Source organism: Aplysia californica, unplaced genomic scaffold (genome assembly GCF_000002075.1).
Source record: "Aplysia californica isolate F4 #8 unplaced genomic scaffold, AplCal3.0 scaffold00736, whole genome shotgun sequence".
NCBI lineage: Eukaryota > Metazoa > Mollusca > Gastropoda > Aplysiida > Aplysiidae > Aplysia > Aplysia californica.
The window spans coordinates 236,125-252,985 of NW_004798006.1; the positions used below are offsets into that span (position 1 = coordinate 236,125).

At 38.3% G+C, this 16,861-nt stretch overlaps 2 protein-coding genes across 2 annotated transcripts in view; one reads left to right on the forward strand and one right to left on the reverse strand.

The window, feature by feature from the left end:
- The window catches only part of LOC106013241 (signal peptide, CUB and EGF-like domain-containing protein 2), a gene marked incomplete at its 5' end in the record, with an annotated part of 4,525 nt that extends 2,758 nt beyond the window's left edge, over positions 1-1,767 (forward strand). The window contains 1 exon segment of the mRNA XM_013088402.2: positions 977-1,767. Within this exon segment, the coding sequence (XP_012943856.1) occupies positions 977-1,122 (146 nt within the window).
- Positions 1,768-13,150: 11,383 nt separating this feature from the next.
- LOC101857904 (methylthioribulose-1-phosphate dehydratase) overlaps positions 13,151-16,861 on the reverse strand; it is a 17,514-nt gene continuing 13,803 nt past the window's right edge. Inside the window, exons 4-6 of the mRNA XM_035972546.1 lie at positions 15,489-15,557; positions 14,629-14,735; positions 13,151-13,312 (exon numbers count right to left, since the gene is read on the reverse strand). Of these exons, the coding sequence (XP_035828439.1) occupies positions 13,198-13,312; positions 14,629-14,735; positions 15,489-15,557 (291 nt within the window). The 3' untranslated portion in view covers positions 13,151-13,197. The remainder of the gene's footprint in view (positions 13,313-14,628; positions 14,736-15,488; positions 15,558-16,861) is intronic.

The window sequence follows — 16,861 nt, forward strand, 5'->3', positions numbered from 1 at the left end:
CGCGTCCTTTTTCTGTTCCTTTTCTCTCAGAAGAAAACCGAAAACCTTATCCGTCCTAAGATCTCTACCTAAGTCCATTTCTTTTAGATAAAATGTATCGGTCCTGTGATCTCTATATGTGACTTTTTCTATTCGAAAGAAGTCTGTCTGTTTCATGATTCCTTTTCTGAGGGGTTTGTTTTTCTCTGAAAGGAAAAATATTCATCTGTAATCCCAAGAAATCTACGTATTTCTGGTTTCATTATCATTAACTACATAATATGAGTAGCACGTTGATGAAGTCAGGCTTCGTCAAAATAAAGAAACAAGAAACCATTCTCCCACCCCCACCCCCACCCCACCCCTGTGGGCAGTTTTTACCGTTTCTTTTTTAGCTGATCATATTTTATGCCCATTTAGAAACGTACATTTCTGTGTGGATTTCACAGGGGAAAACATTTGTCAAAGACACAAAAACTGTAAAATATTCAGTTTTCAAAGACCAATTACTCAAGCTTTGGAAGTCACCAAACTTTAGAGGCAATTTTCCTGCTGATTTGTGAGGTGTGCTGACAAAAAGAGTTACTTCTCAGAATTTAGCCCATAGATACTTTGGACATAGATACGTCAGATTTATTGGTTGAGTTTATACAATGTATTTGTACAAAATGATAAAAGAAATGTTAAACTTGATGAATAAAGATTGTCATTGTCATTTGTCATTGTTTTTAGATTTGGTAACATTTGAGAAAGCCAAAGTGGGTGGTTGGCGGGTGCTCTGGTGTGGTTTGCTCCTTCTTTCCTATTAAATATTATCTATCGTCCTGATCTCTCCTCTTTCTGAACAAAGATTGTCACTGTCATTGTCATTGTCATTTATTATTGTCATTGTCATTTGTCATTGTCATTTAACATTTGCCATTTTTCATTTGTCATTTGTCATTGTCATTGTCATTTTTCATTTGTCATTTGTCATTTGTCATTGTTTCCACCCGTCAGGACCGAGAGTTACTGACAGCTCTGCTTGAGGTGATCGCCACGCCCTACAACTACCTCAAGTACGCCTACGTGTCCCACACCATGTTCCCAGAGTCCTTCTTCCGACTCCTCACGCCAAAAGTTCGACGCTTTTTCCAGACGTGAAGACGGTCGTTGTTCCCACCGCCCCCTCGTGCATTCGTGTCTGCCCACGAATCTCGGAGAACTTGGACAACACCACAACAGATACAATGGGACCTTGTCACTGAAGCATAGACTTGACTTATTATAATATCCCAGACCAGGCACTGTCATGGCCGCCACCAAAGATCGTGTATAACAAGATAGTTCACTCCTCTCTTTGAGCTAATTTAAAAAGTGTTCTCAAAATTCGGTGGCGCCCTCTTCGAAAAAGTGCGGACTTTGTCAACAGAGTTACCCTTCTTGTATGAAAAACAATCAAAATGAAACTAACTAACTGTGCTATTCCTATTCATCTTCTGGAGAAATGAAAGAGAGCTTCCAAACAAAGACTGCAGTGCCATCTGAACCAATGCACGGACTTCCGCGGACAATTTTTTGGTTGAGTGAACTATCTTTTTATGAACGATCTTTACCGCCACTCTTTGCTCTTTAAAAAAAAACTTTGCTGCGCTAGTGCGCGCTATGGACGCACAAATACGACACGTGAAGAGCAAAACAGCAGTCTTGCAATAGTCGAGTGCACGCGCAACCTTTCCCTCTTTGCGCTAGATTTGGCTCTAGACAGAGCCAAGTGGTGTGCTCCATGGAGAACATCAGAGCCATTTTGAAAAAAAAATATCAAAGCCGCGCACTTTTTGACGTTATCAATACAATTAGATTGCCGATTACCAAAATCAATACCATCCAACTTTTGAGTTGTAAAACACTCTAGTCTTGTGTCAGTCATGGTGATTAAAAGAGGAATGATACTGCCACACATTCCTTCTCTCGTCGTTTTACGATTCACCACTTATCTGAGTAATTTTTGGCACACTCACTCTACTCTTAAGGCTCAATGAAAGAAAGAAATCCGTAAATAATTATAATAAAAGTCGTACAACTGTCGCACACTTAGAAACCAGTTTCATTCTTATATTGCACGAACACCTCTCACTCACTTTGACAATTGACTCAAGTGGAAATAGGTTTTCTACACACTCTAAATTCCCTGGAAATAGTAGGCCACGGAGTAATTTTGTCAAGGACACTGCCACCTGTTGGGTGGAATCGGAAATATTATTGTATTGATATCGTCAAAAAGTGCGCGGCTCTGACTGTTTCGTGAGCTCCATGGTAGAACCAGTGCTGTTGGTGAGCCGGAGTGCGCTGTCCTGGATGTTATAATGCAACAAGTGTATGGTTTGAGGGAAACCGGGTGATTGGTGCGAACGGAGGAGTGTGACGGAGAAATTGTATGAATGTGATTGTGTTAGGAATAGCTTGATGGTTTGTCGGTTTTTGTTGGGTGGTGGGTGTTTTGTTTTTTTGTTGTTTTTTTAACTTTTTGTATTGTTTGTTGTTTAGGGGGGGGGGGTTGAGGGGATGGGTTTTTGTTTGTTTTTTGGGTTTTTTTAATTATTTTTTAAAAAATTAATGTTTGAAACAGCTCGCTGATTAGCTATTTGTCGTGTGGTACGATATTTTGACATGGTTTGTTTTCGCTTCGGTACTCCCAAGATGTAGTCATAATATGCTGACGAAAAAACTGAGTCTGAAACCCCAGTACTTGTTGTCTCTACTCATAGTTTCATGTTTGTTTTCCGTATCTCAATGTTTAGTTTTTTGCAAGAGTTTTGCAGCACTTGGGAAGGTTAAAAGTTAAGAATTGGTCTAGCATAATGTAGTCTAGTCTTAGTGTCTAACCGCCCTGACATACTGTCGACACGCTGGGAGGGAGTCACCATCAATGCCTTTCATCCCTGGCAGGGTATAGGCCACATACAAGCTTCTTCCACGTATCTCTGTCCTGGGCCATCCTTTCACCCCTGGCAGAGTATAGGCCACATACAAGCTTCTTCCACTTATCTCTGTCCTGGGCCATCCTTTCACCCCTGGCAGGGTATAGGCCACATACAAGCCTCTTCCATTTATCTCTGTCCTGGGCCATCCTTTCACCCCTGGCATGGTATAGGCTACATACAAGCTTCTTCCATTTATCTCTGTCCTGGGCCATCCTTTCACCCCTGGCAGGGTATAGACCACATACAAGCTCCTTCCATTTATCTCTGTCCTGGGCCATCCTTTCACCCGTGGCAGGGTATAGGCCACATACAAACTCCTTCCATTTATCTCTGTCCTGGGCCATTCTTTCAAGCTCGTTCCAAGTGAGCTTCATCTCTCTCATGTCCCTTTCCACGCATCTCCTCCATGTTTCCCGTGGCCTACCCCTGCCTCGTGCTCCCTGTGGGTTCAACTGCAGCGACTGTCTTGTGATGTTTCCGCTGGGCTTTCTGAAGGTGTGTCCCATCCATCGACACTTTCTTAGTCCTATTTCTACTTCTATATTATCCTTTTGTCCTGTCCTTTCCCACAGCTCTTCATTTCTTATTCTATCCTGTCACTTAATTCTTAGGATACTCCTCATACATCTGTTGATGAAAGTCTGGACTTTATTCAGCACTGTCTTTGTTGTCTTCCAAGTTTCGCAGCTGTAGAGGAGCACAGACTTGACGTTGGGGTTAAAGAGTCGAATCTTGGTGCGCAGTGAGATGTTGCTTGCTTCTGGAACGGAGTGCAGACCACATAAATATTGTGATACAGACTCTTTATAAGACAAAACTGAGTACCAACTGTGGAATTTTTTGACTAAGACCAATCTATGCGAACTAAAAGAATCATAGATATTATAATAAAGAGTCTTCACGAAACCACACTTAACAATTTAATTTTCGGACAAAGACCAGACTAGAATGGTCATAACTATGGCACACATACTTACAGAAACCACACTTAGCAAAATGATATGTGTGTGAAATCAGGCACTCGTCAGAATACATGTAATGAAATGGAAAGAACCGTCATTTTTCTTCCTGGCTGTTAGTGGCAATTTTTATAGAATTTATCAAATTTGTTGCAAATATACATGTCTGTGTTTGTGTAATGTACTTATCGGGTTATGAGACAATGCTAAAGTAGTACTAGTGAAATGTTCGGACAAAGGCTAAGCTACTTGGTGGACTGGAGTGTGCTCAAAACTTTGTGGCGCAACTTATTGTCAAATGGTCGCTTTTAAGGACAAGCGGGCTAACCCAGATGTCGAGGGTTTCCAAAAATCTTGACCTACAACAAAAGTGAGCATTGCCCTTCCTATAGTACACGTTTGGTTTCATTGGTGTGTGTAGTTGTTTAGCCATAGAGAATACTCTCCTTGAAACTGAAAGGGGGGCAAAACTTTACCTTTGATTTTCTCAAAACTGCATTTTTCGGGATAGCCATCTGGTGCTTATTAAAAGCGACCAAATATCTCCTCAACTATCGAACAAAGACTCTTCAGCTTCAACTTTTGCACAGTGACATGTATCGATTTGTCTTAACAGATCAATATTTTTGTAAACACTTGTTAGGTCTATTCTAGAAAATTCCTTAATAAATACTAATTTTAAAAAAACCCAGTGCGTGGTTTCCACTGATATTAAACGATTTACAGCTGGGACAATACCGCTTTTTTTTTTTTAAGTCCATCATTTTTTTTTTCTAATGGTGAGGTTGTGTTTATTGAACGCTTGTTTATAGAACTTTTTGTGCAAAAGAGTGTTCATAATAAAATTGAATTCTTGTAACTAGATCTAGTTTTGCCTCTAAAAAGAGTCATTGGCGAGCTGTGACGGAAGCCATATGCGTATACAAAATGTTTGTGAAAAGCAAGAAGTGCTGTGAACAATTCCATATTCCGCGTGAAAGAGATTTGTACATGTAGTATTTGATATAAATTTAATTTAAGAAGAAAAGTTTTTTAATCTACCCTCAATTGTTGTTGGAAATAATGATTAAGTTAAAACAAATTGATACAAACTGCTGTGCAAAGTATGGGTGACAGTGATTCAACCGCTAAAGAGATATTTGAGGATAAGTTGCGCAACGAATTTTTGACCGCACTAGGCTATAGATGAGAATGTCTATCTCATGATGCTTCAGTACGTGTCACGTATACTCGTTTGGCTTCGTCGTGTGTGTGTGTGTGTGTGTGTGTGTGTGTGTGTGTGTGTGTGTGTGTGTGTGTGTGTGTGTGTGTGTGTGTGTGTGTGTGTGTGTGTGTGTGTGTGTGTGTGTGTGTGTGTGTGTGTGTGTGTGTGTGTGTGTGTGTGTGTGTGTGTGTGTGTGTGTGTGTGTGTGTGTGTGTGTGTGTGTGTGTGTGTGTGTGACGTGCTAAGAAAATGAGTTACTTCTACTATTTTAGCCGTGTAGAAATAGATATATGTTGAACTGATAGGCTGAGTTTTTACGATTCATTAGTTGGAAATAATAAAAGAGTTGGTAAACTTGAAGAATATGACATCAGTTGAGAGTCTACAAATTTACTCCTTTTTTTTTTTTTGCCGATATCTCAATTTGTGAAGTGCTAGAAATAACTCATTTTGTCAGCACGTCCCACATATGTATGTCTATCTCATGATGCTTCAGTACATGTCACGTATACTCGTTTGGCTTCTTAAACCGAAGTCTGTGGCGTTTGAGTTTGATTCCTGAGTGGGGAGAAATGTTTATGGAGTATCCCAATCTTTCTACTGGGATGTAGTTGTATCTCCCCATTGGCCCTGACAGGCAGGGTTGGAAGCCCGCCTCCTAAATGATCTAAATCGTGTCGATTATGGTGTAAAAACACCTACATTGAGCGGCTTCTTCATGGCATGAATATCAAAAGAGGCTTGGACGATGTCTGAGTCTGATATGTGAAGTCTGGAATAATTCTACTACTTCTACTTTACTGATTTTTTTGGTGATTTTGTTTGTTTGTTGTTTTGTTTTGTTCATTCGTTTTGACATGGCAATATTATGATGTTTTTGGGGCTTTTTTGTTGTTGTTGGGTTTTTGTGTTTTTTTTATTACTGCTTTTTTATATCGTTTTCGTTCTGTCCTTTTTTACTTCACTTTTGGCTTGTTTTTGGTCGTTTGTGTGGGGTGTTGGGGTCTCCTGACAACAAAGATGTGGATGCTTGTTGTTTTTGGGTTGTTTTTGTTATGTTTTGTTTTTTTGGAGGGATGGGTTGGGGGTGGTTTGGGGAGGGGGTGGTGTTAGGTTGGGCTATATTATATTTATTCTTGATGCAATGACAATAAACGGTCTACCCTTAGGAACCAATTGCTATAAATATTATTATGGTAGGTGTGAAGATTACAATAGAGCAAATACTACTTGTACATATTTACATGTCTTTGACTGAGAGGAGACTCTAGTTTTATGTGTTTGCTTGTTTATGTGTGTTTGTTGGTTTGGTTTTATTTGTTTGTCTGTCTGTTTGTCTGTTATGTTACTTTATCAGTGGAACTTTATATGTTTTTCTGCGTTTGTTGGTTTGGCTGGGGTTTTGTTGTTGCTGTTGTTGTTGTTGTTTGTTTTGTTTGTTTTTCCGTTACTTATGTTAAGGCACTTCATCAATGGAACTTTGTTTTATGCGTTTGTAGGTTTGGTTGGTTTGGGGTTGTTGTTTGGTTTTTTTATTTGTTTGTTACGGTACTTCTTCAGTGGAACTTTGTATCGGCCGATATTGATATATATATATATATAATATGTACTTGTTGTGCTCCATGGACCATGTCGCAGAGTGTAGTTGTTTTCGTTTTTTTGGCTGTTTTGTTTTGTTTGTTTGTTTGTTTGTTTTTTAAATACATGTTTGTAACTCACACCCAGGGGCAAAATACAGTGAATTTCGCTTAAACCGAAACCTGCGAGTGAGTCCGCACGTGGGATTTTGTTCGGGTGGAGTCGGGTTTCCTTCCTGTCACTGAGTATTAACTATATAATTATATCGTCGTCCATTTGTTCAAAATGTACAACGCCCAAAATTTTGATTTTAAAATTTGTTAATCAAATAGTAGTTTCTTGATATGTGGTATTAATTTCACATAATTATATAATACTCGTGGAAATATATTTGAGGCATCGTGGTGAAATCAGGCGCTCGTCAGAATAATCAAATCAAAGAAATCGGCTATTTTTATTTTTATTTGGTCGATGGGCAATTTTTTTCCCTTTTTTTTTGGCTCAACACCTTTTTTTCCTTTCTAAACCACTTCTGTGTGGATTTTAATGAAAAGCATTTTTTTTAAAAGCACAAACAATGTAACTTTCCAGTTTCCCAGGACTCCCAGGCTATGGAAGTTAACAAACTTTGGCAGCCATTTTCTCGCTAATTTTACCTGTGAAACCAGGCGACCCTGACCTCCTTCAATCGCAAATATTTCGACTTTTATTCAGTATAGCTGGGTAATAATTTGTTTCCACTAAAATTAAGACAAATGAACAGGCTTTAAGATGATACCAGCGCCCGATTCCACCACCTTGTGACTCATCTTATCGAAATTCAAATTCCAAATGTTGAAGAAAAAAAGTAAGAAAAGATACATGTACATAATGTGGATGCAGTTTGTAAAAGAATGATAGTTATTTTTTTTTCTTTCTTCCGACAATTGTTACTTCCTCTACTGAAACCATTTTAAAAAAGTTTTAGTGAAAGTTTTACTGCACTTGCAACACAATAAGGTCATATAAATGCCGAAGATTAGAGGTGTTACAAGAGAGTACATGTAACATACACAATAAAGAAGGAGGAGAGATAAGGACGATAGATGTTTGATAGGAGAGAAGGAGGAAACCACACCAGAGCACCAGCCAACCATCCACTTCCTCGACTAAAACCATTTGAACAGCTGCTTGTCGATGCTATATTTGTCTATATATATTAATTTTCGTTACCTGCAGACTTTACTGTGGGGGGGGGGGGGGGGGGGGGAAGGTGGAGGGTGGTGTGTGTGTTGGGGGGGTGGGGTGGGTAGAGTGGAGGAAATACCACTGTTGGGCACTTGAGCGACAGAAATGTGAATTACAATTCATCATGCCAAAAATAGATTGCTGATGGTAGTACAATGTTTCCCCACCTCGTTAGGCATTATTATTATTATTATTATTATTATTATTATTATTATTATTGTTCTGTGTGCATAGTATACGTTCACGACACGTTTAAACGAAGCTGTTATGTGTTTACTTTGAGAGCAGTGTGTTCATTCTTGATTATGTGTGTTTCCAGGAGTGTGTGTGTGTTAGTGTGTGTTTCTGTGAGTGCGTGTGAGTGCGTGTGTGTTTCCGAGAGTGTGATTGTGTGTGTTAGTGTGTTTTCTTATTTAGACACGAGTTTTCTGGCACTTACAACACTATATATATATATATATATATATATATATATATATATATATATATAAGGATAAATACCGAAATGAGAGGCGTTACTACAAAAAAGTAACGTACAAAGGAAAGGAGAGATTCATAAGGATGATAGAAGTTTGGTAGGAAAGAAGGAGCAAACCAGACCAGAGCACTGCCAAACTACAGGCTCTTTGGTTTTGCCACAGGTCCTTCTGTCAGTGGCTGACACAAAGCAGTGGACAGCAAAGTGCATTACAATATGAATGTGTCAGGACGCAGTAAAATAAGGCGTTCGTCAGTTTTGGGGTTTACCCCCTGACTGGTACGGACTTATTGGAATTGTCTTACAGCTTAATCATTTGTCTCTATTTCGATGAAAATAATACCCCTTGATAGAACTTAACATATTTTTTATGAAAGGAGATGGGGTAAAATCCACCCAGAATTGTGTTGTTCTGTCCCCGTGGTTTTATGCACCCCGCATAATTTAGCAAAATTTGATTATTTTTTGCATAATTTCTGATTATTTTCCTTTATCATTCTTTGATAAATTAACAGAATCGCATAATTTCACATTTTTGGGCTCAGTTTGCATAATTTCAGAATTTTTATTGCATAAAACGACGGGGACAGATTGTTAAATGATGAGAAAAGATGTTATGCTAAAAAAAACAATTCGGAAAAAAATTACCCAACATCCAGAAAAATACCCGTTTCTTTAATTTCATCACTTCGATGAGCACCGCAGTGGCAAAATCAGGCACTCGTGAAAATAAAGAAATTGAAGAAAAAAACCCGTCATTTTTCCACCTGTTACTGTTAGACAATTCTTATTGATTTGTTGTTTTGTTCTTTTGCTCAACACCTTTCGATCGTAGGCAAAAAGATTATTATACCAATAACCCTGTTGCCACAGCAAATGTAAATTTGTAGTTTACGATGACACTCAAGCTTTGGAGATCCCTGAACTTTGGTGAAATTTCAGAAGCTTCTTTTGCCGCTGACACTGGGCAAACCCCACCTCCTTCAATCGCTCATAATATTATGTCTTGTTCTATAATGCACGACAGAAAGGGGTATTTTTTCATCAAAATCAAGACCAGGCATTATTTAGTTTTAAGATTATAATACCAATAACTCCATCTGTCCAAAATTGACGAGTACCTGATTCCTCCATGCCATCATATATATATATATATATATAAAAACTTTTTAAAAAGTTTTAGTAAGAGTTTTATGTCACTTGCAACACAATAAGGTCATATCAGGGCCAAAGATTAGAGGTGTTAAAAGAGAGTAACAAACACAGAAAAGAAGGTGAAGAGATCGGGATGAAACATATTTGATGGGGTAGAAGGACCAAACCACACCAGAGCACCCACCAACCACCCACTAAAACAAATTTAAATAGTGAAAACATTCATGACATAAAAAAACGAACACAGGGCACTTTGCTTTTCACGAGTTTAATACCATTGTGAACAAAATAACAATCTGGTTAGGAAAGAGATACACAAAAATTTCAACATTCTGTGAGAGAAAATCTGGATAAGTAGGTAGGCTCAGCACATGTAAGCTGTCCCCGTCGTTTTAAGCAAGAAACATTCTGAAATTATGCAAACTGAGCCAAAAAATGTGAAATTATGCGATTCTGTTAATTCTAACAAAGAATGATAAAGGAAAATAATCAGAAATTATGAAAAAAAATTATCCAATTTTGCTAAATTATGCGGGGTGCATAAAACCACAGGGACAGGTATAGTAAGAGTCTTACGGTACTTGCAACACAAATAGGTCACATGTGTCGAAGATTAGAGATGTTAAAAGAGAGTAACATACAAAAAAAAAATAATTCAGGAGGAGAGATAAAGACGACTGATGTTTGACAGGTTGGAAAAAGCAAACCACACCTGAGCACCCGCCAACCACCCACAGTGAGAGTTTTACAGCACTTGCAATACAAATAGATCATATAAGTGTCGAAGATTAGAGATCTTCAAGGAAAGTTACATACAAAGAAAAGGAGGAGGAGAGAGAAGGAGGATAGATATTTGATAGGAAAGAAGGAGAGATAAGGACGACAGATATTTGATAGGAAAGAAGGAGAGATAAGGACGACAGATATTTGATAGGAAAGAAGGAGAGATAAGGACGACAGATATTTGATAGGAAAGAAGGAGAGATAAGGTCGACAGATATTTGATAGGAAAGAAGGAGAGATAAGGACGACAGATATTTGATAGGAAAGAAGGAGAGATAAGGTCGACAGATATTTGATAGGAAAGAAGGAGAGATAAGGTCAATAGATATTTGATAGGAAAGAAGGAGAGATAAGGTCGACAGATATTTGATAGGAAAGAAGGAGAGATAAGGTCAATAGATATTTGTTAGGAAAGAAGGAGAGATAAGGACGACAGATATTTGATAGGAAAGAAGGAGAGATAAGGACGACAGATATTTGATAGGAAAGAAGGAGAGATAAGGACGACAGATATTTGATAGGAAAGAAGGAGAGATAAGGACGACAGATATTTGATAGGAAAGAAGGAGAGATAAGGTCGATAGATATTTGACTAGAAAGAAAAAGCAAACCAAACTAGAGCAGAACAGCCACCAACCACCCACATAAACATTTCAACAATCTGTGCGAGTAAATCTGAACAAGTAGGTCGTCTTTTTTTAAAAGTAGATCTAAGAGTTTTACGGCACTTGCAACACAATAAGGTCAAATAAGTGCCGCAGATTAAAGGTGTTACAAGTTACAAGAGAGTAAAAAAAAATAAATAAAGGAGATGGAGAGATATGGACGATAGATGTTTGACAAGAAAGAAAAAGCAGACCACACCAGAGCAGAACAGCCACCAACCACCCACATAAACATTTCAACAATCTGTATGAGGAAATCTGGATAAATAGGTCAAGTCACTACGAAAAAGACGGGGGGCAGGCTTCCCCACAAGACACAGTACAGGTCATTACAAACTACCAACAGCTCTGGCGATTCCTTTTTTAAGTAAAAAATGTGAGGCGAGCTGACAAATGTATGAGTTATTTCTCGCAATCCACAAATGGAGATGTTGGCCAAAACTCAACATTAGGGTCAAATTTGTAGACTTTCTGTTGATGTCATATTATTATCCTTTAACTGTAACCTGTCTTTTATTATTTCCTACTTACAAATTGTAGATATACAAATGTCACCTATAAGCGTGATGTATCTATTTCCATAGGGGTTAAATACGAGGAGTAACTCATTTTGTCAGCACGCTGCACAAATGTGTGTGTGCCCAAAGAAAGGTACCAAAAGTCGGATTTTGACCATTTTGAGTTACGGGTTGTACCTTATAGGAAATTCAATGCTGAACACAGGGGATTTTGAAGCTTTTAGATATCTCAAGCAGTTTTTGAGATATCGCACATTTTGTGAGGTAGGGTATAAAGATAGAATTTTGAGAAAATGAGCTTTTAAGTTTAACAAATGTGAGAGTGCATACAAATTTTAAATAATGATTTTTAAATATATTAGTTCATAGAAAATTCACGTCCAATTTGGCATTCAGTTGACATCGATATCATGAATGGAATTCAATGGTAAAACATAGCAGGGAAGAGAAAACATGGTTCAAGAATAGATTTTAACACGTTTTAAAAGCAATTTCCATCATTTGTTTTTATTGTACCCTACCCTCAAAGTAATTCAAAATAAAATATTTAGAAGTCAAATCAAAGAAAACCCTTTGAGCACATCGTAAAAAATATGGTGGATCTATCATTTTTTTAAAAGGAAACCCATTTCGGTCAAAAAAATGATTTTTGTCTTTACCAGCCTGTAGCTTGAAACGGTCTGGGGTGCCTTTTGGTACCTTTCTCTAAGCGCACACACAAATTTAGATGTTTTTACACAATTGAGATTGTTTAGTAATAATAATAAATAATAAATTGTATTTGCATAGCGCATATCCCAACTCGACAGCAAGCTCTATGCGCTTTACACACTAAATTATTACCCCCAGCAGACCATAGAACAGCTGATAAAGTGCTCAAACCCTAACTGACAAGATCTTTCACTGTCTATAGCTGAGTACCCATAGCAATCTGGATGAAGTGAGGAAAATTCGTGTTAAGTGACTTTCCCAAGAACACAACGTCGGGATTCGAACCCATGACCTTACTGATGCCAGTCTGAGAGTTCATCCACAAAGCCATCGACGCTTCTGACCCTGCTTGTCATGGCCAACTCGGGCTGAGAGAGGGATACAGTATCCCAGCAAAAAGACAGAGATACTTGATTAAAATTTTCTGCCCACTCAGGAATTGAACTCGTGTCTCCTGAATGCAACAATGAAGCACCTATCCACTACACCACAAACGTTGATCCTGTTATGTCTGTGGCTAGCCCAGTAAACTCACTCACTCAGACAGACACATTTCTCTGTACCAAGATAACTAGACAAGGCCGCGTAAACTCATTCATTCATTCATTCATTCATTCATTCACTCACTCACAAAATAAACAGCTCTGTATAGGTCTATATATCTCTATCCATCATCACCAGAATAGGCCAAAGTAAACTCACCAACTCACTCACTCACCAAACCAACAATATCTCTGTATATATCTCTATACCCCACCCTGATTTCTAAGCCCCCCCCCCCACCCTCAACATTCAACCCCCCCCCACCCCCCACAACATTCACTCCCCCCCCCCACCCTCAACATTCACCCCCCACCCCCACCCCACCAATAAAATTCACCCCCCACCCCACCCTCAACGTTCACCCCTCCCCCCCCCCACCCACCCCAACATTCAAACCCATCCCCCCAGCCACTGGGCCCCTCCCTACAGCAGGGTCACGAGGTTTTGGAGACATAAGCTCCCTTGGGCGGTGTCGGAGTCTCTGTGGGATCCAAACCCAGACCCTTCATCTGCACAGCCATGTCAAACAGGTAGTCGTAGCACTCACACCTGTGAAAAAAATCGACCTTTCTTTTTTTAACAAGTTTGAATGAACAGATGTTTAGTTTTAGTAAGAGTTTTACGGCATTTGCAAAACAATAAAGTCATATAAGCGCTGAAGATAAGAGGTATTACAAGAGAGTAACAAACACAAAATAGAAGGAGGGGAAATAAGGACGATAAATGTTTGATAGAAAAGAAGGAGCAAACCACACCAGAGCACCCATCAACCACCCACATGAACAGATGGGGTTTGGAAAAGACAGACAGAGCAGTTTTCAAACATATGACCACAACAAAACAAAATAACAATATCAACCACCTACAGAGAAAGGAACAGACCCCAATCTTCCGGCTACGAACAGAACATCATAATATATACAGCAACTGCAGCAAATCCGTACTTATCACTACATGGCATTGGACAGAAGGGCGAGAGACCAGCTGTTGCTGGATCGATAATAATAAAGAAATAAATAGCATTCGTATAGCCGCAGCGTATATCTCCACTCAACAGCAAACTTTATGCGCTTTACGCTATATGTGTCAGGACGGAGTGGAATCAGGCGCTCGTCAGTTTTTGGGCATGTGATGTTACTGGCATTATCTGACTGAAAGCTTTAAATTCATTTGTTCTGCTTTTAATTAAATTAATACCAATTTATCTCATATAGAAGTTGAGATATTTGCAATTGAAGGAGGTGGGATCGCCTGGTTTCAATTGTAAAATTAGCGAGAAAATGGCCGCCAAAGCTTCAATAGTTTGAGAATTCTTGAAAACTGAAAAATTACATATTATGTGACTTTATCATCAATGCTTTCCAGTAAGAGTCACTCGGAAATTAATATGTTTTTATATGAGTATAAAAGATTTTGAGCCCAAAATTTTAAAATTCGATATATAAATAGCCAAAACTGGCGGGGAAAAAGCCTATTTTTCTATTTCATTATTTTGACGAGAGCTTGATTTCACCATGATGCCTCACATAAATATTACCCCAGCAGACCCTGCATCACTCAGAAACATTCTCGGCTTCAACAGCATTAATTTTATATGTTTTTTATCATTACTATCATTATTATCATTACTATTATTATTATTATTAACATTATCACTATTATTGTTTTTATTATTATTATTATTATTATTACTATTATTATTATTATCATTATTATTATAATTATTACTATTATCATTATTATTAATATCATTGTAATTACTATTATTATCACTATCATTATTATTATCATCATCATTATCATTACTACTACAACAAGCACCACAAAAGAGAAAGACGAGCCCCCACCACCCCACCCCCCCTCACATTGTCTTGGCCTTCTGCCAGGTGTCGCCCCAGACGTAGACCCCGTGTCTGCGAACCAGTACGGCGCACGTGTCCGGGTAGTCTTGCATGGCTCGAAACATCTCCTCCTGCCGAGAATACATGGGGAAAAAAACAAACAAAACCATAGAATAGAATTAGAATGTACGGTAGTCGAAATTGTCGAAGATGGCCACCCGTTGGCGAGGAGAACAGTGGCTGGTTGTCTTAGACAGGTGGGGGGTCTAGGGCAGTGTCGTTAAATTATTGAAAAAAACATTATAATAAAGAAAAAAATCCATCATGATATTGAAAAAAAATACCAACTTTATAATATAAATATAAACATCATAATATTGAAAACCCCATCAAAATATATTTTTAAAAACATCATATTGAAAAAAACATTATAATATAGATTTTTTAAAACATCATAATATTGAGGGAAAAAACATATTATAATAAAGAAAAAAATCCATCATAAAATGGGGGGAAAAAACTTTATAATATAAATAAAAACATCATAACATTGAAAACAAATACTATAATAAAGAATGAAATATAATATTTTTAAAAAACATTATAATATATTTTTTACAAACATCATAATGAAAAAAAAAACATTTTAATAAAGAAAAAAACAACTTTAAAAGATAATTAAAAACATCATTATATTGAAAACAAATAATATTATAACAAAGAATAAAATATAATATTGAAAAAACCAAGACCAGATGACAAGGACATGTGGTTTCTCAAGGGAGGCATTGCGCTGCCAAGAGCGAAATGCTCGCAGCTAAAGAGAATAGAAAACAACAACGACAACAACAGCAGCAACAACAACAACGACCAAAGTGACTCACCTTCAGGTCCTCTTCAAACGGCGTGTTCTCGATGATCGGTACCACCAGCTCCTCGTCGTATCTGTAGTTCTGACCTAAAAAACAAAAATTGTTGTCAGCTGAGTACTAAGCACAAAAAAGGAGGAAAGATAAGGATGACAGATGTTTGATAGCAAAGAAGAAGCAAACAACATCCAACACGCACAGACGGACAGTTGTTAACCTTTCAGTGAATTTTAGTTTTAGTAAGGTTTTACAGACAGCGCTCGCAACTGTATAAGATCATATGAGCGCCAAGGGACGGATGTCAACCGAGAAGTCCTTACAGGGAATCAGACTTACTCTGCTCACCTCTCTAGCTTCAACAGCACAAAGTCTGCTTCCACTATCAAGGCACCCCGGAAATAGCGGATCACAAGAGAGTGACAAACGTACAAAAGAAGTAGAGGAAAATGACGATAGTAAGGATTAGGAAAGAAAAAGCAGTAGTTCTCTATTGCAGTTCAGGCACAATTATAAGCATGACATAGATGAATCAGCCCATTTACAAATACAATTCTACTGTGCATGAACGAGAAATGTTCCCCCTTTGGGAATGGCCTAAAGACACTTCAGTCAGTAGCACTGCCCTGGAGGGTGTAATGTCATGATTATTATTATTTGAGAAATCGACTCCACATCCTAGATTTATCGTTCTTGCCTCGTGCACTCCAAGAACAGGTTGTTGTGATTGAGTGGTACACCTTGTATCATGTTGTATTATGTACGTGGTGGTCTTGATGATTCCTGACTGCTAGTAGCACTTGGAAGAATAGGCATACTGTTTATTACAATTTTTTTGCTTCAATAAATTTGTCTTTGGCAACTGATTTTGAAATCAGCATGACATAGATTTATGCATAAACTATCATTATTTTTAATGTAGGTGTTTCTATGTCCCCATCGACACAATTTAGATCTTTTAGGCGGCGGGCTTCTGACCCTGCCTGAAAGTGTCCGGGTCAACCCAGGTAGAGAGGGATACATACAACATCCCAGCAGATAGACCCAACTACTCAAATAAAAATCATCCCCACTCGGGAATCGTACTCGGGTCTCCTGCATGCTACAGCGAAGAACCTAACTGCTACACCACAGACAAGAGTGTGGTTCTTATTTGATAGTTTGTTTTAGTAGAGGTTTTACGGCGCTCGCAACTGCATAAGGTCATATGAGCGCCAAGGGGGGAGATGTCAACAGAGAGGTCTTTACAGGGAATCAGACTTACTCTGCTCACCTCTCTAGCTTCAACAGCACAAAGTCTGTTTCAACTATCAAGGCACCCCGGAAATAGCGGGTCACAAGAGTGTGACAAACATACAAAAGAAGTAGAGGAAAATGACGATAGTAAGGAT